General features: G+C 44.7%; 1 protein-coding gene across 1 annotated transcript in view; it reads right to left on the reverse strand.

Annotated features, from left to right (window-relative positions):
- Window positions 1-21,387, reverse strand: part of FBXW8 (F-box and WD repeat domain containing 8) — a 44,534-nt gene extending 23,147 nt beyond the window's left edge. The window contains exons 1-4 of the mRNA XM_088535275.1: window positions 21,037-21,387; window positions 18,601-18,705; window positions 12,871-13,035; window positions 12,157-12,245 (exon numbers count right to left, since the gene is read on the reverse strand). Of these exons, the coding sequence (XP_088391401.1) occupies window positions 12,157-12,245; window positions 12,871-13,035; window positions 18,601-18,705; window positions 21,037-21,363 (686 nt within the window). The 5' untranslated portion in view covers window positions 21,364-21,387. The remainder of the gene's footprint in view (window positions 1-12,156; window positions 12,246-12,870; window positions 13,036-18,600; window positions 18,706-21,036) is intronic.
- Window positions 21,388-22,321: the final 934 nt, after the last annotated feature.

The raw sequence follows: 22,321 nt of genomic DNA on the forward strand, positions 1-22,321 counted from the left end.
TAGAGAAGGGAGGAGGCAATCTGAAGTTCTTCAAACCCAACACTATGATGAATCATAGAATCATTACGGTTGGAAAAGACCTTCACGATCATCATGAAGGTCCTTGATGGACTCGCATCGTGTTCACGTAGCTTGAATACAGTTGCTTTGATTTTCATCAAAGCCTGGAACAGGCTGCCCAGAGAGGTTGTGGAGTCTCCTTCTCTGGAGATCTTCCAAACCTGCTCGGATCCAGTCCTGTGCCACGTGCTCTAGGTGACCCTGCGTGTGCAGAGGGTTGGACTAGATGACCTCTAGAGGTCTCTTCCAACTTTAAGCATTCTGGGATTCTATGATTCATTATTTTATGCCCATTTGCTGAATGCAGCACCAAGCCTAATAAGACAGATGGGTAAAATGGAGCCACAAGAATGACATGATCTAACTACCACACGCCATCGACTGTCAGTATTAACTTCACAGAGAGAGTACAAGCAGATCTGGGCACCAGGGGAGAAGTTGATCAGTAAAAGGTCTAAATTACAGCATGGCAAAATTTCAATTTGTTCCCTTTTGGTCTTTAAACATTTGTGATTGTGTCTGAGCCAGAGAGTGGCTGCTTAATCAGAGTATTAATGCACACAGGTACAAGCACTGACATGCAGGCGACCATCCATCCGAGTGCTCCTTATAGGAATAAACTTCTCCAAGCCTTGCCTATCTCTCCAAGAACTGATTTGTTCATACAATTGAGTGTTATCTTAGAACTAAGGCAGTGTTCCTGCTTCAGTCTGCTAACAAGCAAATAAGAGGAATAAGCTTCTTGGGTAATAACAAATATACCGAAATGAATGGAGGTTGTAACACTGCAAGCAACACACAACTCCTTCTACGCTATCCGTGTCGAGGCACACACCAAAAATACACATATTTCAGAAAAATGACTCTTTCTAGACTCAAAGGCCAGCCCGGACAGAAATCTGGTTCTCCCACATGTTTGAGGGGAAAAAAAAAAAAAAACATTCTGCAGAACTGTGTTAAGAAAATTGTTATTTACAAAGCAGATGAAGGAAGGTGCTCAATAAAGGCTCTGGAGATGTTGGACTTGCCAAAATTCTGAATTCAAGATACAGCATTACAGTACCCAATAAGTGCTTAAAATTCCCCTAGTAAGAGAATTTAACTGACTCAAATTTTATTTTGAACCACTCTGTTTTGCTTGAGGAAGAACCTGAACCAACATACTGCTAAACTCAAAGTGAACCAGAAACACAGCACATTTCTGGCTACCAGTTTGAAATAAATGTGACTGCAGTTCCCATGTCTTTGTGCCGGCTCCTGTGGAAGGCAGGAATTGCCTGTGCCAGCTGGGCTCTGCATCGCAGCACCGCCCTGCAGCCTTCTCTTGCTCATCCTCTTCCTCACCCGTGGTCAGGAGGTGCGAGGAGCCCATGAACCAAAGCAAATGGCCTCAGAGATGCTACAAGACCACACGGGAAACACAACTGAGTGGAGGTCTGCGTTTAAGCAGGGAATCATAACGGAGAAAGGGGAAATAAAAACCTTCTTCTCAGCTGACAACCTACTCTGTGGGCCATCGGCACCCGCCTCCACTGGGCCCGCACCAGAGCTGAACTGGAAGAACTTCCAAACACAGATGAAGCCAATTCATGGCCTAAAAAATTAATGGTTCGACTCCCTGCTTTCAATGATGTTGTAAAGCGCAACATACTTCCAATTTGTAACCACAACAAAGGGCTTCAGGACTATTAAAGTAATGCCTCGCCATAAAAAAAATAAAAAGGCTGCTTATTTCAGATAATTGGCACATCTGTCATATCAATGTATGACTCCAGTGAAACATATGCTGCCCTGTACAGATCCTACTCCTGGGTAACTTCAGTATTTCTACTCATTCTCTACTTTACATCTCCCCATGAAAAATCAGATTGGTTTACTAGCTACGGACTGAAGGAACCCTCAGCTTAAACCTCCCATCCTAGAGCAGGCACAGAACGGTCAAGGCTGCAGGAGATCACTAGGGATCACCTAGTCCACAGCCCCCAAACTATTTCAGTCACTGACTTCTCTATTGAGAAGTCTACCTAAAGTTCACACACCTTTCTGCTGGAGTGAAATAACTTTTTAAATAAATCAATAGATTCTCTTGTCTATAATACTAACAGCATTCAACAGAAGCTATTTTCTTTTTTTTAACCCCCTCCAACTGAATGTACTAAGATGACACGGCAGGTACATACTCCAACACCTTCTAAAACAAAGCTGGAAATGCTTGGCTTTCTGGTTTAGAGGGGGAAAAAATACTACAGATCCTACCCGACTTACTTATTTAAGAAGGATGTAAAAATGGTACCTTCCTGAATACAAAAGGGAAGAGGAAAACTTAAAAACCTAAGTTTTTCCCTCTCTAGGTATCTTCTCTCCTACACCTTCCAAAACACTTTATCCATGAAGCACCCAGCTTCCAGCTCGGGTTGGCAGCCTCTTCTCACCATGCACCAGACCAGCCTTCCCTCTCCCAGCGCATCCACCAGAGCCCTTCTCCGAAACAGAGAACTCGGCTTCTCCGCTGGACTTGCGGCTCCCTTCTCTCTGGACAGCCAAGCAGAAGTCATTTATACTTACTGTAATAAAAGACAGCATTAGTGCCCATAATTTTCAATAAAGTGTAAATACAGAGTGGCTTATTCCACCTCTGCTCTCCAAAAAAAAAAAAAAAAGTACTTTTCTTGAAACAGAGGCAAGTAGATGCATATTTCACAAATACTGAAAAGTTGTTTTTTTTACATTACGTATTAAAAATAAGTGCTTCCACAAAAATCAGCATCTGCCAAAAGTGTAATGTAGAATTTTAGTTCCAGGTCGTTATGTTGGCTCCAAAAAGAGTTCCCCGCAGCTTGAACCCAATTTGTGAGTATCTTGGTGATAACAAGAGTCTTCAACTGTTAAAATGCTGCTAAGCAGAACAGCATTTCCCTATTCCTAAACCTATTTCAAACCCTGAAGAGAAAAACAAGTGAAAAATAATATATATACCTCAGTGTATATAAGTGGGAAGCAATGACAAAAGACACGGGCTGTATTTTTCTAACTACACTACTACTTCTTGACAAGCCAATTCTGTAATTCTGGACTGATAGGTAAAAATCTGTAAAAATTGCTCTGCGATTTCCGCTTGAGCTTTACAGATAGCAAGAAAAACCTTGCTGAAATGGAGGAACAACAGTCTGAACACATACGTTATAGAGGAGCTGGAGAAAAATAGGTTCATATGGCACCTACAAACATGTCAAGAACAAAAATACCCACTCACTAATCAAAAGCATTTCGACTTCTTTTTACTGGCAGTAACGTCAGGATGAGATGAACAGTTTCCTTGTGCCCTTGCACTGAATGAAAGCAGAAGACTGAAGAGGGAGAAGGAGCCGAGGGTTAAAAGCTGCTGAGGTCCCACGGTGGTTGGGCAGCAGGTGGTGAAGAGTGGAGCAAATGTGGGAGGAAGAAGCCACCGGTGCTGGGCACCGCTCTATTGAGGTGGCACTGAAGAGGCAGACAATTTTGCAAGGAATAAAACATCATGAAACTGCTCGAAACGCAGGACTGTGTCTGAAAAAGCTCAACTGTGCTGGAGAGCAGTAGCCAGAACAAATTTGGGAAAGGGGAAGAGGGGGCGGCTGATCTCTCTCCAGAGCCCCAGATGTCTTTATCGTTGCCTAATGACAATTATACTCAACCAATTAAGACACTGCTATCACAGTTGCATTGTTAGCAAGCCTTTGGCCCTGCGCGCTGATGGCTGTCTAATTAGTGTTTGTGCAAAGTACAACTGCAACTAATATATAAACTGACAAATACACAAAAGAAAAACTGTTAACGGGAGCATTTTCTAAACAGTAGAGACTTTACTCATTTAGTCCATGGCAGCAACAAACTGCTTCCCTTCATGCCTCTCGCGCTGCTGGCAGTGCCGAATCCTCCTTCCAACAAGTGGGTTGACGGGACCATCGCCGGGCTTGTGGTGGAAGCAGATGCTGGTGCAAGCCCATCCAGACCCCGTCAAGGACACCCGTCCAGGTGTGTCCACTCCTGCACTATGATGTCTGAACGCCAAAGGTTTCAGACAAGGCACCTCACACATATGTTTCCTTTTCATATTTTCTCTAAAGAATTCATAGCAGGAAAACTGAGAGGAAGGAGAAGGAAAAGCCTGTGGTTCGCAGTCAGGTTGGATTTCCAGAAGGCAAAATCTGTTCAGTTTCCAGATACCTGCAGTGATCAAAACAAAACAAAAAAAAACTCCAACAACTTTGTTGCAGGCAGGCAGTGACCATCTGTTAATACTCAGAAGATCTTATTATGAGTCCTTGCAGTATCATGTATCTTAGTGAAGGCAGTGGGAATTTTGCTCAAGCAACCATCTCCAGCCACAGTGCTGTTTAAACGGATGCCTGTTGAGAAGGAAGTGAAATAACGAATATTTTGCACTGCCCCACTGCAACGAGCACCTCAAATTGCTCCTCCTTACTCCCCCACAAGCAACTAGCCAGTCCTCCAGGCATCTAGGAAGCAACCACCTCAGCAGGTTTAAGGATAAGGCCCAGTTAAACATGCAAACCTGAGTAGGCAAATGCCTCCATTAGATTGATCAAATTGCTCTCAAAAAGCTTCTTCCGCTCTGTAAGCCTGAAGAAAGTGATAATTCATTTCAAAATCCTCTTCATCACAACCACTTGGCAGAGTGGCAGAGGCCAAGGCAGAGGATGGCTGTGGTATTATATGTATTGCAATTCAGGTATTAAATGGGTTCCTTAAACCGCTTTATATTCAAAGTTAAGACCCATAACTTCTGGCGCGAGGGGAATGCCAGACAGCCTAGGTTCACGTACCACAGTCTCACATGCCCTGCAGAGTACAGCTGCACCAAGGTCAGAAATTCCCAGGCCTTCCCATGTCCTCATTTCCAGTTAGTTTGGGACACTCCTTTTGCCTCTGCATACTTAAAAGGTAGCTTGGCCAAGGGATTGCTAAATGGAAGGAGTCAATAAAAACAATCTAGTAGCAGTTGAACACAAATGCCGGAAAAACAAGCCCTACTTCATATAGCAGAAAGGAATTCAAATAGAATATAATGATAAAAAAATAGGAACGGGATAGATATATAGAGATATATATATATGCTACTAAGTGGAGTGGCAGAAAGCTACATCTCAAAGAACTATAGAAAAAAAGGTCGGATGGAGATAAAGTCAATCCTACCTGAAACCACCACAATAGTAGTAAAACTCAAGGGAGGAAAGCATTGTCCCTGATTCCAACGACAAGTTATTTTGGTTTGCTTGCTATATAAAATGGCCATGAATAATAATCGACTTGTGCCAAGATGATCTGGGAACAGTTTGACACTTAACGTACAGGAAAAGTGTCCTGAGCAACCCCACAGTCGGTTACCAGACTCTTAACTCCAGTTCCCGAGCTGGGTTTCACCTGCGGCCACAAACTGCGCTGCAGAGAGCTCATCCGTGCGGGGTCAGCTTGGAAACGAGAGGTCCAGAGAGAGGCTCAGGCTGCTGGGGACAGTGGGCAGCTCTTCTGTGCCTTATGTTTGCTATCCAGAACAAAATTAACATTTCACCATCCTTAGTATTTCTACAGGCCTCGCTTTTTTGTTTAAGTGGATGCAAATGTAATTTCAAAGGAACAGAAACAAGGAAAATGTTAAATGGGAAGCAAAACCTTTTAATGAACGGTTACGAAGTAGAAGTTAAAGAAAGTCAAACTGTCTCTAATAATTTTGTTTAAAGCCAACTCCTCCTCCCATCAGTTAGACCGAGGCTCTAGCAGCTTGCAGCAGCTCAGGTCTATTAATTCAACTGGCTGCTCCAACCAAGGAAACATATTACTGTGAATTCAGCCTAAGGCTTCTACCAAGGAGGTGAAAAATGTTTCCTTACAAGCGAATTCATGAGGAATCATGAAGCAATTTGGGAATTGTTGCTGCTATACCAGCCTTAGCGTTTCACAAAGTGGTAAGGTATGCTGCATCCAATAAACAACGGCTCTGATTGCAGACCCGAGAGAAAACACCCTTGAAGGATATGTAAATTCACACACTTTTATGTTTTGGAGGGAGCGCAAGCTGCAACACTGCACAGAGAAAAAGCCTCAGCTGAACTTTACGGTGCTGATGGCAACAACGCAGATCTCAAAAATGAAACACCAAGAAGTTCGCCAGCGAGAGGTAGGTGATAATCCAGCCTCTGGAGAATAAACAGACTCTACAAGCTCCACAGCAGCCACTGCGACTCCGGAACCGTGAGCATCACCCCCCACACGACACAGCAACACGATCCTCGGCGTGCAATAAAGGCCACAGGTAAAGGGAGATCTTCACACGCTGGCAGAGCCGCACAGGGAGCTTCAGCAAGAGTTGGGTTCAAGCCACTACTATTGATTTCACCTCATCTTTTCGCAAGGTGACACAGAAGCCAACGTGTTTGTCACTTAACCCATCCTCACCTGACCAGGGTATTTTGTCTTCTGACCCCGCGGCCCATGATGTCACGGCATCCACAGCCCTCCTGGGGATGACACACAGGGAAAAACAAGGTCTGGCGTTTTTCACTTCTTATCAGTGACACAGAGGAGTGAAGAGAACAAAAATGCTTGGAGAAGGCTGAAGGGGACGGCAGGGATTGCCCCGGTCTTTCTTACTGCTTCGTTTTGTAAGTTCTCAAGCCCCAGGAGCAGAGAGAGAAACCCGTCTACGTTGTAACATTATACAAGTGAAATTCAAGCAATTAATTAAGGAAGGGGTTTAGTCAGGCTGTTTAAAAATTCAGTTTGTTAACTTAAATTCATTTTCATGACTAATTAATATTTTGGTTTCCTCAGGTCTGCACGCTGAATTAAGATGCTAGAGCTAATAATGCATGCCTCGGGAATTCTCCATGAGCCCTACGGCCAGAAAAAAACAAATTAGATAAGAGTTGACATTAAGTTTTTAGAAGTGCAGAAAAGTGTTTTCAAGCCTTTCAGGCTAGTTTCACACATCGTTAGAAAGCCAAAAGGCATTTTTTTAAAAAAGTCATTTGCAGGTCACCTTTGAGCAAGAGGAAAGCCGTGCGGGGAGGTTATCCTAGAGAACAAAGAAATTTATAGAGCAGCAACTCTTTCATGGGTCTGCACGTTCCGCAAAACGGCTTAACTGCAAAGGCCCGAATTCTTCCAGGATGCTGCAGTATTTAAACTGCAAAACCCAGAAGACTCCCTCAGAACAAAGACAACTGTATGAAAGCTACTACAGTGCAATTTCTCAATTGACAAAATCAAAATGTGTCATAAAATGGACCTCTAGAACAGACAATTCCCCTCTAAAACAGGTAATGCCCCTAACAGGATGTTTTTAAAAGCACTTCTGCCTTTCCTGAGCATCACTGCCCAAACTGAGAGGGAAAACAGTCAGTGTCGGCTGCGGGACTCCCTGAGCGGGAGACCGGGCTACCCCGCTGAGGTACGAGGCACCCAGAGCCACCGACTCTAAAGGAACAAAAGAGCCAGAAAAGGGGGAACAGGAAAACCTCTGAATTTAAATGTAGAGAGAAGAGTCAAGGGCTGATTTAAGGAGAATTTAAGGTTTTATTAGCAAAAGGTAAAAAAAAAACTAGGCATTCTAGGTCAAAACCATATATATTTAAGCACACTGACCTAAGCAATGCTAAATTGTAAGACCCAAGCAAGCAGAATTATAATTTCTTAATAAATTCTGATTTAAAAAATAAACTGCATTCAAGTTGAATATAGAAGGGGGCGGGGGGAGACACACAACATTTCTTTAAAGGCTATCCTTGGAGACATGTAACTGTAGAAAGGCTGGTGAATACAACATTGATTGGGAGTGAGGTAACCACAAACACCACCGTCTCAAATGAAAAGGGATTCAAGGTCTGACCCAGAAAACAAGCATCGTAACCACTGGGATAAAAATTTAATGATAAACACAAGACGCTCCTCATGCAGCCAGATTGAATTATCTGATGTCAGACAGCGAACGCAAGGCTCTTAGAAAGAGGAGCTGCTCACAGCCACCTTCAACTCACAGCTCAGGTTGCACTTAATCAATCTTTGATATTCTGCCATCTCCTGGCTGAGCTCTGGCGGCAATAGGGAGAAAACATAGGACAGCACAAGAAAATAGGAGCATTTCTTTTAAGCAGAGTTCATCCTGCGTGGCCCACTCTTACCTCCTTCATTGAATTTAAGCAGGTTCAGCCTATGCCTCTTCCTTTATTGCAGTCCAGACTCATAGGATGTTTAAATCATCCTGTCCATTCACAACCTGCATAAATTCCTTTTCAGGAGGATTAAGAAAACTGTCACAGGAGCTGATACATATATTTTATAATATATAAATACATATACATATAATATATATATATATATATATATAGTAGCTTATATATATATATATATAAATGTACCATCAACGTGAAGTGCTACCATAAAACACGGAGCTCCGGTATGTTAGAGGACAACGTCCTCTGATTGCCCCATGATGATATATATATATATATATATATGTATATATATATACATATATATAATATATATATATAATATATATATATATATATATGTATAATTTCACTTTTCTGCAAAGCTTGAGGCACTACGCTGAAGCACACAGGGACAGAGCACAGAGCAGAGGTTCACAATCCCAAATAAGTGTGCTAGCTCCTGCCTTTCTGCTGCAGGAGCCTTTTTCGCCCAGTTTTTCTGTTTTTCCAATGATTCTCTGCTCTCCCAAGTCTCCTGCAGCCAGGGAGCAGCTGCTGCCCCTGTCGCCGTTTCCAGCTGGGGAGGCAGAGCGCGGCCGGCCCCGGAGCCAGAGCGCTGCAGCTGCTCCCCGGGGCAGCAGCAGAACCTGCTCCAGCCCAGCGGCCTATCCGCCCCCACAGCAGAAACATCACTGTAGAAGAAAAGGGTAAATGATGCCACAAGCCACTGTGTAGAGAACTCCGGGAAACACAGCTCACAAAACGAGTTTAAGGATCGCTGCCAAGGGCTCGGTGTTTCAGAGACATGCGTGGCTCGTCTCACCGAAATCCACGATTATTCACATGTGAAGCTAAGCACGTCAGTGTTTGCAAGACTGCAGACATAATCATTAACTGCAACAGATAATTGATATTTATACCGAGGAGAAAATTGACTTCTGTTAACCTCAGCTATTAAATTACTTCTTTGGGACTGAAAGGGTGCAGCAACTCGGTATTGATCAGTAGATTCATTACATTTTTATGGCAAATTTAAAAGTACAATGCCATTACATACAAAACTATAAGCTAGGGGAGAAAGGGGAGGGCTGTGTTTGGATTGGGAAAAAAATCATCTCTTTATACACACACATACACATATATGCATATATCTTTTTAATCTATCTATCCTAAATACTTGGCAACTGCACGTAATGAACAGAAAGCATTTCCCTGCACAAACTATGAAAGCCATTGGAAGTTTCAGTCACAATTTTAAGTCTGTCTGTTTGATTTCTACTACTGCAAATACAATTGAAAACTTAAGACAAAAGTACTGCAATTAACCCTACCTCCACCAAATGTTAGAAGATCTGCACACCGTGCCCAAGGTCTACCAAAACTGATTTTTTTTTTATTCAATATATATTTTTATTCATTTGGAGGATGAATAGCAAGATGCAGTCTTTAAAACCGTGTTCTCTTTGATTGTGAAAAGCAGGTGATCATAAAAGTGAAGGAGTTGTAAAAACAATGCCCTATCCTGCAAGCCAAAGACACCACAGACAGCACACACGTTCAGCTTTGTAAAACGGTACAAGAGACCATAATAACAGAGATTTGTATGTTCTTAAACTAACTGAACGGTGTTTAACATCCTAGCGGTGGGCAGGTGACTTCTCTAGTCACTGGCAGACAACAAATCCATCTTCTTTTTGGCAAGACTCGTGGAATGGCTCTTGGTCAGCAGCAATGGAAGAGATGCTGTCAGAGAACTCAAGCTACCAAAGCAGAGTGAAGTGCAAGAAGAGCAAAAAAGAGTAGTACAATTTCTGTGTTCTAATATTCTGAAGTCTGATTTCCCCACACACATTTTTCAAATGTATGATTCACAGAATCATAAAAGGATACTTCAAATGTAAAATTCATTTTCTCAGAGAAGGGAAAATACTGAAAGGTAACTAAAAAGTGATCGGGTCTCATGACCAAAAACACTCAAAGCTGAGATCTGCTCAAGTCCCATATGTTTCTCTACATGAGAATATTTTCTTGCAAGAGTTTTGGATTGTGGAACCGGAAAACGTTGCACCTGAAAAACAGATAAAACCCCACAGAAAAAAAAGAAGAAATCATTTGAGTGAAACCTGTAACGTCTGTTTTCTAAAGGATGTGTGCCTGATGGATAGAGTTGGTGCTCTTAAAGACTAAGTACTTGAAGACTTGAGTGAACCTTATAGGAACTTAAGGTCCTTCAGAGCACCCACTCTTCTCAGCATGTTCAATTGAGGCAAGCTGATCAAAAGCAGCAAAAGCTACTGCAGGACCTGAGGTGCCAACACAAAAAGATAACAGTCAAACAGCACAAGCCTGGCTTCCTTAGCACGCCACAACAAGAACATGGAGTATTTGACTTTAATATCAGGGCTTAATCACCTTGGTTTGTTAATTCCTTAAAAAGTAAATACATTTCCTCTAGCTTCGCTATACTGCATGTTTGGAGATGCACACGGTGGGGAGAATGAAGAAAAGCCAGAGATTTTGGCAGCAAAGAGGAGACAACTGGGGTTTCTGGCACCCAAAAAAGTACAGGAGGTTTCATTAGAGACAGTGGAACAGCTACAGCAGTGCAGACCTCAGCCAAGGGCAGCAGCACGCTGCCCAGGCTGGAGGCAGCAGAGACCCGGCTGTTCCACGCAGGCTGCCCAACGCCTGGCAAACACCCTCCTCCTCCAGCCTCTCCCACCTTGCAGGTAGCCCACGGGGTGGCACTGCCCCCAGGGCACCCTTTGGCGGCAGCAGCATCTTCATGGCTGCGACCAGACCCGCTGCAACTACCAAAAGCTTTGCATTAAGAGCACAGCGTGGGCAAGCAACCATGAACAGAACAGAACCTGGCGGCAAAGGATAGCAGGGAGATCTCCACTAGTGGAAGACAAACTAGTAGCAAAGTATCTAGTAAAATAATAATAATAAAGCTTAAAATTCCTCTTTATCTCCTGCTGTCCTCCAGTTTCAATCTCAACTTTAAATGGCCAATAGCATTTCACTCTGCACAAGAGCCACCTACACTCAACACACGCCACCTTTCCAGTAACCAGTCAGTGAATTTTCCAGTATTTTACAGCATTCTTCTCTAAGGCCACAATGCAGAAATGTACCATCAACGTGAAGTGCTACCATAAAACACGGAGCTCCGGTATGTTAGAGGACAACGTCCTCTGATTGCCCCATGATGATATCATTTCTATTTGCTAGCGTGACTTCTTCTGGAGGACTAATAATTACCGAGCCTGTAAAATTCAAGCAGAATATGATAAGGCCTTGCATCTATGGAGAGAGCCAAACCTCTTTCAAGAGCTTGGAAAGTTCTTAAAAAAGCATTTTAACTCTGTAAGATAGTTACCATCAAAGTGGTCCTGACGAAGTTTAATGTTAGGAAAAGAGGAGTTTGAATTTGCTTTTTTTCCCTAGACTTGCCTTTTAAAGCACAGTAGAGAACAACAACAGTCCTTCTAAGCTTGCCACAGATACAGCTTTGTGATCAAAACATTTTTATGAAAACAAAAAAGAAACCTGTTCTCTAACAGATCTGTAAAATATTAAGTGCATACTGGGTGCCTTCATAACACAATAATGGCTTTTTCATCAGAAAATACTATAGTTTTTACATGGACTATACTTACAAAATATTGCCTTTGAACAGTATAGTAAGTGTGTGTTGCTGAAAAAATTATATATGGCCTTAATTAGGAAAATGTACCCTGCCCGGAAAAAAAAAAATCTGCAGTCAGAAAAATTAATTCTTGTTGCATCAGTGTGATGCTGCTTCTGAATTTGTCAAGCAGCAGCACGTGAGAGTTCACGTGGAGAAGAGTGAACGAGCATTAGGTAACTTCCCACTCACCCAGCAATGACAACGCCATCGCAGGAATGGACATCGCAGAGAATCTTCCCCAGCTCATACTGCAGCTGGCTCACGGCTCCAATGCGGTTCTGCACAGAGAGGGGAGGGACAGCATTAGGATCCCAATGCATTTACCACCTGCCAAGTTCACTTGCTTCCTCATAGGAAACGCTGAGCTTTAGGACTGCTATTGCTAAGCCATAGTGCAGCTCCGAGAGAAGAGCCATCAGGCTATGCTTTCCTCCTGAGACCTTCACAGCCAAAATACAAAGGAGAAAGAGGCTATCATACTGGATATTCATTCATTACCTTGGGGTAGAGAAACTTCACACACACACACCCCCACCAAACAGAACAAGTTGCTTTTAGTCAGGATGTTTAACCCCCTGAGTAGCAGCTTAACAGATGATCACTATTACTGAGGGATGGCTAAAGTAAAAACACTGCTCTTACACCAAACTCAGAGCAAACCGAGCAGCATGTAAACAGAGACTCATCCCCAAAGTAATGGGTCATTGCGAGGGAAATAGATAAAGCAGTAAATGAAGCATTGCAGCAGGGGCAGAGTCTTGTAAAGCCCTCAGCAGCTTTCCCCCTTTAACTGGCAAAGAAGGAGCTGCAATGCGAAAGACTTTCTTTCGGCTGCCACCTGCTTGAAGCAGGTTTCCACTGTCCTGCAGCACCGGGATGGCATTAAGGAGCTCTGCCTGTCACCTTCCAGTTGGTTCGCAGGGTGCACTCCCTGGCCCGGCAGTCCTTGAGGACCAGCTTCCAGCAGGAACGCGCCGCGATGCTGCTGCCCAGCAGGTACCCGTCCTGCTGGCACAGCCGGTACCACAGCACCTCGTCTTCTGCAAGGACCTTCCAGCTCCTGCTCACCTAGAAACCAAACTTATTTCATAAATACAGACATGCTATGCAATTGCAAATAATATTTACATACTGTATTAATTACATAAATAACACGCAGGATACATATATTTAAAAATAGGACTGCATTGAGACTAAGTTTTTATCTAAACAAATACATTTGTTTCTCTTTTATGCTACTGGCAGCATGAAATCCTCCCTTTAATGAAACGGTCAGTTTGCTCTATGGCTCTGAGGTGAAATGAGCAAAAACACAGTTTCTACCCCAATAAAATACCACATAACAGGGATACCCACATATAGTAGCCAGATTCCTAACCTGAAATATGCCCATATGATAAAACCTTGAAGTGAAAAGCAGCAAAAGTTATAACGGCACTGTACATATACTGTATTAATGTAATAATGTAATAAATGAATTTATTTCCTATTTTGTAGCTAAAATCACCTTCCACATCACATCACCACATCTCGAAAGTCCTGCTGACAATGCCTGATTAGGTGTATGACATTAGTGATTTATAACCTACTGTATTACAGCATGCATAAATAGGAATGAAATATTAAGTTTTTTCAATAGCCTCAAGTTGCCATCCATTTCAGAGCAAACTGTTTCATCATAATCAATTATGGGCTTAGAATTAAAGATTCAAGAGGTAAGAGCCTACTTAAGTAGCATTTGTTCCCTGCAATACTTAATTTAAAAAAAAACAGATGTAACCAATGAAAATTACTCCTGGTGAAAGCAGCAATCAGTTGTACACTGTCTCCAAGAGATTAAAAACCTTTACAGACTGCCATCATTTTTAGCAACTAGTAACCAAGCATCCGATACTCGTTTTGGTCACAAGCTTCCATCAAGTAGTAAGTCTCATATTGCTGCAAAGTTTCTCAGAATAATTTTTCTTGGTTATTTATTTTGCATTTTACAATTATCATGCAAACCTTGCTTCAGACTTCAGAAACCTAACGTTTAAATACAAAGTGCAAGACCTTTTAAGGCTCTCCGTGTTAGCTGGCAGAGATTTGCAGAGAGCCCCGGGGTGACAGACACACAAACGCGCATATGGGACCTGCAGAGGTTGGAAACCCTGTCACATACAAGTCAAGCAACCTCAGGAGTTTGTAAAATGAACTCTAACATTTTCTGTTTGGTGATTTGGAAGAGCGTGACTGACTTGCTCTGCTAAATAATTTAATAATAAAATATTGCTCTGCCATAATAATGGTGGTTCTCACCAAGGACAGAAACAGCAGGGTCTTCTCTAGCTACAGACTGCACAATGTTATACAGGGTAATAAATTACAAGGGGCTCCAGTGTTTAATGGTCCTGCTACTCTAGGGATACACTGAGGAAGTTCAAGGGAAATTTCGGCTGACGAGGAGGCAAGCAGACACACAGGCAAACAAAAGCAAAGCATGTCAAATAATACACAGGAGCAAATAACACACGAACACATACGGAGTTTGCCAAAACAGACAGTATTTGTACAGACCCTTTTGGTTTCGAGTTCTTAAAAGCTTTGTGCAAAGACGGTAAAAAAAAGAGGACTTCATAAAACCTCAACTGCCTTTTCAACTTCAGGAACAAACATTCAAGGGGGACAGAGATCCTCCCCCATTAGGATTTTTTTTAATCAAATTACATCGAGTCCTGCTGGTTTACAAGCATGATTTTCCAAAGGGTCCATACACAGCCTGTCCTTAATGTACCAAAACTGGCATGAGGAGCCCCAGTAAAAGCCCCACTGAGCGGGCCTCAGCTGCAAGCAACCTCTAATAAAAGTGTCTCAAGCATTTCACTTCACAGCACCACTGTGAGCCGCCGCATTAATGCGGCCATTGGCTCAAAGGCAGTTTTATTAGATCTGCCTGAGCTGGAGTTTCAGGTGAGGCTTTGGAAGCTGGGTATTACGGCTACATTTACAGGCATCCACACATTCAGCTTGCTGAGGAGTAGCCCAAACACGCCAAGCTCTTATTATGAACAGAATTATTTTCACAACTACCTGCGCACAGTCTCCAGCAGCGATCAATGACTATAACTTACAGAGTTGTTTATAGCCGCAGAGGCACCACTTTAATTTCCACTTAAGTGTTCCTATTACATTTTTACTATGTTTCTCGCAAGGAAATCCCAGCTCTCCCTGAGCTCCGCATTATTCCACAGCGTTATTCCCTCCCTGCGGGTCAGCACGCAATAATCCTCTGAAACTCTTCAAAGGCTTTCGCTGACCCGGGTTTTGCCATTCAGTTTTGCATTCAGGAGATTTTAATTTAAAAAAAAAAAAGGGCAAAAAGAAACTAAAAAGCTCACCTCTTCTATCATATCCCATTTTTTTTCTAATCCTATCTTAATCAACTGGTTCAAATCTTAATGAAGGTTTATTCATGCCTCCCCCTCTGACAACCTTCTTCAGGTTTACTTTCTTCCCTATCACACAAAGAAATTATCCAGGTTCAGTGTCTGGAACCAGAAACCTCAATTTAAAATACCTGGACTTTCAGTTCAATGAAATATTTAGATCCAAATACCTTATCATCCAAAGCCATTCAGATGTGCATTTACCTGGTGGAAGCCAGTCATTTTTGCCATTCACATCCTTAATGTTATGTTAAGTCTCATCCCAAGCTCAGGAAAGTCCTATGCACCCACTGCCCAACTTTGTCTGCAATTTGTGAGCAGCATGGTTGATTGTTTTTACCAGTACATGTTTTAGCAGTACATTTACCAGTATGTTCAAAAATTCATGAGATTTTTTTTTCTGATTTCTGAACACCAAAAATCTAACAGCTTTGACAATTCCAAAAGCCAACGTCTGAGATTGTTGAGTTGTGCAAGGCGATTCCTTCCTAAATTCCTAGAAATACTGTCTCCATGTCTTAGACAAATTCACAATTTCTGTGTTGGTTACTGTTCCCAGACCACCTTGGAGACGCTAACAAAAATGCTAACAGAAAATGCTAACACTTCAAAGACAATTTCCTGCAGATCTATTCAGAAACAAAACACAGCTAGAATTTCAACACATACTGCCCAGAGGTATTTCCCATCACGTAACGTGATTTATGCACGTTAAGCAGTAACACAACCGCAAGCAGGTGTGGAACTTCACGGAGCAGACACACGGCACCTCACCACGACGGCTTAAAGGCCACATCCTAAATGGGCAGCGAAGTTAAACACAGAAGTGTGCAAATAACACAAGAGCTTCCCACTGGCTTCAGTGTGCCCTGCTCAGAGTTTCCCAAGGGATCAGTTCTCCTTTTCCCGTGACTATGAGGAGGGAGAGCCCGCGCCCAAACACGCTCGTTGCCGAGGGGACGGAGGAGCCGCTCGCATCCGAGATCCTTCTTCCAGCGACCAGCCCTCCTAGCCGTCCACAGGGACGCGCGTGGAAACCGGCCACGTTCGCCCTTCCTCTGCTCACCCATCAACTCCCCTCCGGCCACCAACGTGAGGCAGCAGCAGCCTGAGAGTGGGTGGGGGATCCTGCTAAACACCACACAACCGTCTGAACCCACCAGAGCTCGGGAACTCACGATGAACTGTAGATCTCGAGGCTGCACGTGGCTTTAGGATTGCTAGTGCCATACAGAGAGTTTGTGTTTTGCACTCCTAAATCAAATATATATACATATATATATACACACACACACACCGAAGAAAAGCAGTAGGAAAGAGAGGGAAGGGGGAAATATCAGAGTGAAATTAAAGTTCTCCAGGGCAGGCTGTGGTGTGATTAAATCTCAAAGAGACTCGGCAGTCGGGCTACTTTACTGTTAGTCACTTACCAATTTGGCATGAAGAACTAAGCAAACAGGTTTTCTCCAAAGGCACTCACATAGTTCATGATGCCAATTCCACTAACTAGCCCTATTCCACTAAAATCCCTAGGCGCCTTAATAAAAAAACCTTTCTGCAATAACGCTGTAAAGCAGCAGGGCTTTCCATTTAACAGAAGAGGGCTTCCCCCCCTTCAAAAACAAAATCACCGCGAGAAAAATGAAAATGGTATTTATTTTTATTGCTTTGCTTTTTATTTGAACACTTAAAGAGAAGCCAGCTCTGCACTAAAAGCTTTGGACAGTCATCTCATTGGGAGCGCTCTGTAAAACGCTGGGCATTTGCTCAGCTACCTGTGAGCTGCCACATAGGATCAACTGACTCAGTCCTAGAAGGCAAAGGAGAAATGTGGAAAATGTTTTACGTATTAAAAAGATCATATGAGAACTAGTTCAAGTAAAAAACAAAGAGCGAGAAAGAGAAAGCAAGTGCAGCTCGAGTCCAGTGAAAAGGAGCAGCCTTTCAGCACCCAATCTTTTTTCTGTCATGAGGTAAATTGATCATGTCTGATCATTTTAATAATTATCTACTCCAAAAATTCAACCCTGTTCCACTTCACGGGATGCAGCCTTTCCTGAATGCATCTGTGCATCAGCAAATGACAAAAACTCCAGCAGATTCAAAAGTTTCCCAGGCCTCTAGGCAGCTCATGAAAAAAATACATTTTTCCCCCTGTAACAGAAGCCCTGCAAGAAAAAGTATTTTTCTAACAGTCTTGTTCCTAAAGTCATTAGCTTATTTAACACCACGACCTATGTATATTGAATGCCCCAAACCCAGTTTAATATCAATATGCATGCCCTTTGGGTATTACTCGTATCCAGTTTACCCTCCACGGCAAAGCTCAACCCCACCACTTTTTAACTTTAGCATGTTAACATTATTTTTTATTTTACAAGCAAGGGTAATAAGGGCTTTTGATGTAATGAAAGGTTTTGGGTGGATTTTTTTGCAAAGCTGCAAGATGTGTTTAGCACATGAAAACTAAATGACCAGGCCCGAAACATTAAACCATGGTCATGGAAGACGCTGGTAATGAATATCCACAATATCCTTCCCTATTTCCCAGGGCAACTGGCACTTGCCAGTGCAGTTTGCTTTGGAGACCTGGTAAGAGCAGCAGCTGCTCATTCAGCGTGTGAGGAAGGAAGGCAAGAGGCTCAGCAGTGCGGGCTTGAAGTCAGGTACTTCAGGAGGCAGTTTAAAAATACACATAAATGATAAGACCACACCCGAGAATGGATCAGTGAAAGCAGGACTTCAAACTACCTCCAAAGAAACATAAACGAGGAGAGGAAAAGAGGTCTGTCATTAGTAACTTAGCCCTGTTTGAAGCTGTTAAGGACAAAATGTTAGTACTCTGCTCTGTATCAACTGTTAACTTGCTAAAGTTCAAGCTTTTTCAAGCTGAAAAAGAAAGAAAAAAAAAGAAAAAAGAAAAACCTAAGAAAAATAAAAAACTTTCTTACCATCAGCTTAGCAGACTGTGGAACTCTGAACACTACAGCCAGACTCTCACGTGCTTTTGAATATGCTCGCTCAAATAAAAAAATCCATGCAAGAATTTCTTTTTAGGTTTCAGTTACATCCAAGCAACAAAACTTTTTGATTATCTGTATTCAGTTGCAAGCTACAAATCCAGCTTATTTACTGTCATTTTCTATTCAGCTTTGGAAGTATTTCTTCTAATTCTATGTGGGATCACAGAAGCAAATTCAGTGCCTACCTGAGCGCATCTTCCCAGCTCAGCCTTACCCAGGTACTGAAATATCTTCAATGCCAGTTCATAGGGCAGCTGGATATCAAAAAATGGAACTTCATTTATTTCATTCTGGGGAGAAAAAAAAAAAGTTATTAAGAGGTTATTAGACTTCTCTAATACACAACAGGATAGAAAAAAAAAACAGTTAAAATAGTATTAAAACAAGACACTGCATCCTCAGTGCCATCACACTGGCCTAAGGGGAGGCAGAGGCAGCTCTGCTCTATCATGTCACCCTCTTGCAGCAGGATATCACACAAATGACGCTGGCATGAAGGCACCCAAGCTCCCGTGTGCTGGGACAAAGAGCTTGTAGACATGAAAAGTCTTAATCCTCCCCAGTAACACTTCAATTGTATTTAGCTATAGCAGCGACCTGCCACTGGTGGCCAGTACAAAGCACTTCAAGTGCAGAGATTTCATTTCTAAAAGCGGACACAAAAGTCCAAATTAAATAACTACCTGTTGGTAAGACATTCCCAAGCAGGAGAGCTCTTTTATCCTTTAACGTACTCGTGATTCCCACAGGTACTGGGCCCAGAAAGACAAGTTCTAGTAAAATAATTCCCTAAGGCTTTAGTGTCAAAAAGACTAAACAAGGGAGCACTTTACAGGGATACAACCATTACAAGCTTAACTCATAAGGTTTTAAACAGGGATGACGGAAAATGTACGAATGTTTTGATATAAAACAGAATGAAGATGAGATTGCAGTTTGTTTTCTATTTATTTCATCAATAACATAGCAATTTACTTCCACAGGAAGTGTGTTGGAAGAGTTGCTGCTTCAAATGATTAAGTAGTCCACAAAAAAACCCAAACCAAAGGATCTATCCCTCGTATTTAAGAGATAAATGCAGCACATGCAAAAATAGAGCCCCCCAGGAAAGATGCAGCTAGAGTAGTACTAATAGTCCTGTTCCTGCAATGGTTGTATAAAGACTGCCCTCTTCTCCATTTCTGTCTGGAGTTTCCAAGTGTTTTACAGCATATTACAGACATAGAATCAGTCTGTTTTGAACACTTTTTTAAGTCCTCGTTTGGAAATTCTGCTCTGTAGTGTTTTTACCAGGTTCCTGCATCCGCCTTGCAAGTGTTTCGGGCTGCCCGGCCTCCTCCGTCGCTCCTCATGCACAAAACCAGCGCGCAGACCCGCATCTCAACAGTTTGCTATCGGAAAGTGGGGGAGATTCCAGCCAAAGCACCGTGGCCTTGGGCCTCTCGGCACTTCCCCAGCCCGCCGGTCTTTGCTCCATCTTCCCTGCAGCTGCTCTTCACCACCCGCTACCAAACCAGGCCTGACCCCCTCCCCGCTGGCCCAGACCCTGCGCGGGCTGCACGAACCTGCAGACGCCCTCAGAAGGACAGGCCGCCTGCAGACTGAGTAGTCAAAAGGGACATTTCTTCCATTAAAAAATAAGAAATAACCGCTTATGTTAACCTTTGCAAACTAAGCGGTAAGAGTACGTAAAGTCAGACTTTAATCCTTCGGTTAGAGATGACAGATGCCTAGATAACGAGGCAAAGGGACACAAATGTGTGGGACAGCATGAGCAGTGGTTGGTACTAGTCCTGCTCCATACACATCTCATTAGAGAACCCTCGGGGTCTTCCTGGCCCCCAAAACCCCCGTGGCTCGTTCACCCGGTGCTCGCGATCGCACACGGAGTGACAGCAGTAAGTGAACCTCAGCTGGAAGGAATCCAGAACTCCAGCACGACCATCTCCTCCGAGACAGATCTGGGCTCCTGGGCGCTAATGGAGCACTAATTCTGTAAATGGATTAATTTGTGCCTCGCAGACAGAAATTTAATCTGCTCCTTTTAATTTTTTTTTAAGGCACAGAGTAATTAGGCACCATGAGGTACACAAAAAGCAGGCAAGCGGGTGTCCCCACCCCCGCCAGTTTCTCTAAGCTATAAATGAAACCTCTACTGCATTTACAGGAGCTGCCAAAATAAACTTCCACTTGTTAAGAACAGTATTTAAAGCTACTACCAAATTAACTAATTTGTCATGTTAACGTTTGAGGTTTGTTTTTTTTACTCCTGCAGTGCAGCAAGTCACAATATCCTTAATAGCCTACTGTCCCCAGCAGCCTGAAGTAGCCAAAAAAATGCACTTTTAACAGAAAAACATTACACCAGCGTCCTGCAGCAAGATGGGGAGACTTTGGAGAGTTAAAAAAAAATGAAGTAAGGAACGTATTTAGAACACAGGCTTAAAGGAAAGGCGCTCCAAGGGGCTCTACCGGCGCTCCAAGGGGCTCTGGGCCGCTCTGGCGCACCGGGAGCGGCGGCTCGGGGCGCTTCGCGGCCTCCCCGGGGGCAGGGGAGAGGCCGCTGCTCCCCGCGGCTACGCTCCGGAGCGGGCCCCGCCGGGGCGCCCCGCAGCGCCTACCAGGTCCCGGATGAGCTGTCCCAGCAGGTCGTCGCCGCCGTCACCCGCGGGCTCGGCGCGGGGCCGCGCGGGCTGCGGCTCGCGGCGGGCGGACGGGGCCGGGCAGGAGGCGCCGCCATCGGGCAGCGGCGCCTGGGAAAGCGCCCGGGAGCCGCGACCGCCGTCCGCGGGCTCGCGCCGCCGCCGCTTGGCCCCGCTCCCGGCCCCGCTCTCCGCGAGCTCCTGGCGCCAGCGGCAGCGGAACCGCTCCAGGTCCCGCTCCAGGTCCTGGTCCCGGTCCCGGTCCAGGCCCCGGTCCCACTCCCGCTCCGCCGAGCCGGCGGCCATGGCGGCGCCGCCGCCTTTCCGGCCCCGCCAGGAAACGGCCTCCCCGCGCCGCGCGTTCCGCCGCGCAGAGGTTCCGCCGCCCTCGGGCCGCTTCGGGCCGGGGGCGCCGCGTGCTCCGGGCGTCCCCCCCTCCGAGCCGCGTTGTCGCTCGGAGGCCCCGTGTCGTGCACGCTGTCCCGGAGCGAGCGCTGGCGCCAGGCCCAGGGCCCACCGTGCTGCTGCGGGGCGTGCGGCCACACCGCGCCGGGCCGCGTCCTCCCGGCAGGCTCAGGAAGCCCAGGAAAAGCCGCAGTCGCCCATTTTGGGAGGCGGCCACGGCTGAGGATGCCACATGAGTGCCCGCGGCCCCGCAACCACCTGGCGCGAGGCTGGGGAAGCTCCTCACTGCCTGGCCCCGTCCCACGTGTCCCATCCTGTCCCTGTCATGCTGCTCCCTTGACCCCCACTCTGTCTCCATTCCACACTGTCCCCCCATCCCATGCTGATCCCTTATTCCCACACTGTCCCCATCACGCACTATACCAATGCCACACTATTGCCATCCCGCCCTGTCCCCCATCTCCAAACCATCCCCACCCTCATACTGAGACCTTGTCTCATGGTGTCCTCCCATCCCAAACCGTCTCCATGCCCACACTGTTCCCATCCTGCACCGAACTGCAGAGGCTGGGGTGAGGTTGGAAGGCAGGGCTGGAGATCGTCCAGTCCAACAAGCAGGGGCACCTCGAGCACGTTGCGCAGGCGGGTTTTAATATCCCCAGAGAAGAAGGAGGCTCCGCAGCCTCTCTGGGCAGCCCAGGCCAATGCTTTGTCACCCTCACAGTCAAGAAGATCTTCCTCATGTTCAGGAGCACCTTCCTCTGCTTCAATTTGTGGCTGTTGCCCCTCATCCTGTCACTGGTCACCTCTGAGAAGAGTCTGTCCCCTCCTCTCTCTCCACTCTCCCTTTAGAGACTTC

Source organism: Tinamus guttatus, unplaced genomic scaffold (assembly GCF_059628265.1).
Source record: "Tinamus guttatus ecotype Peru unplaced genomic scaffold, ASM5962826v1 Tinamus_guttatus_pri_ptg000628l, whole genome shotgun sequence".
In the NCBI taxonomy this organism is placed as follows: domain Eukaryota; kingdom Metazoa; phylum Chordata; class Aves; order Tinamiformes; family Tinamidae; genus Tinamus; species Tinamus guttatus.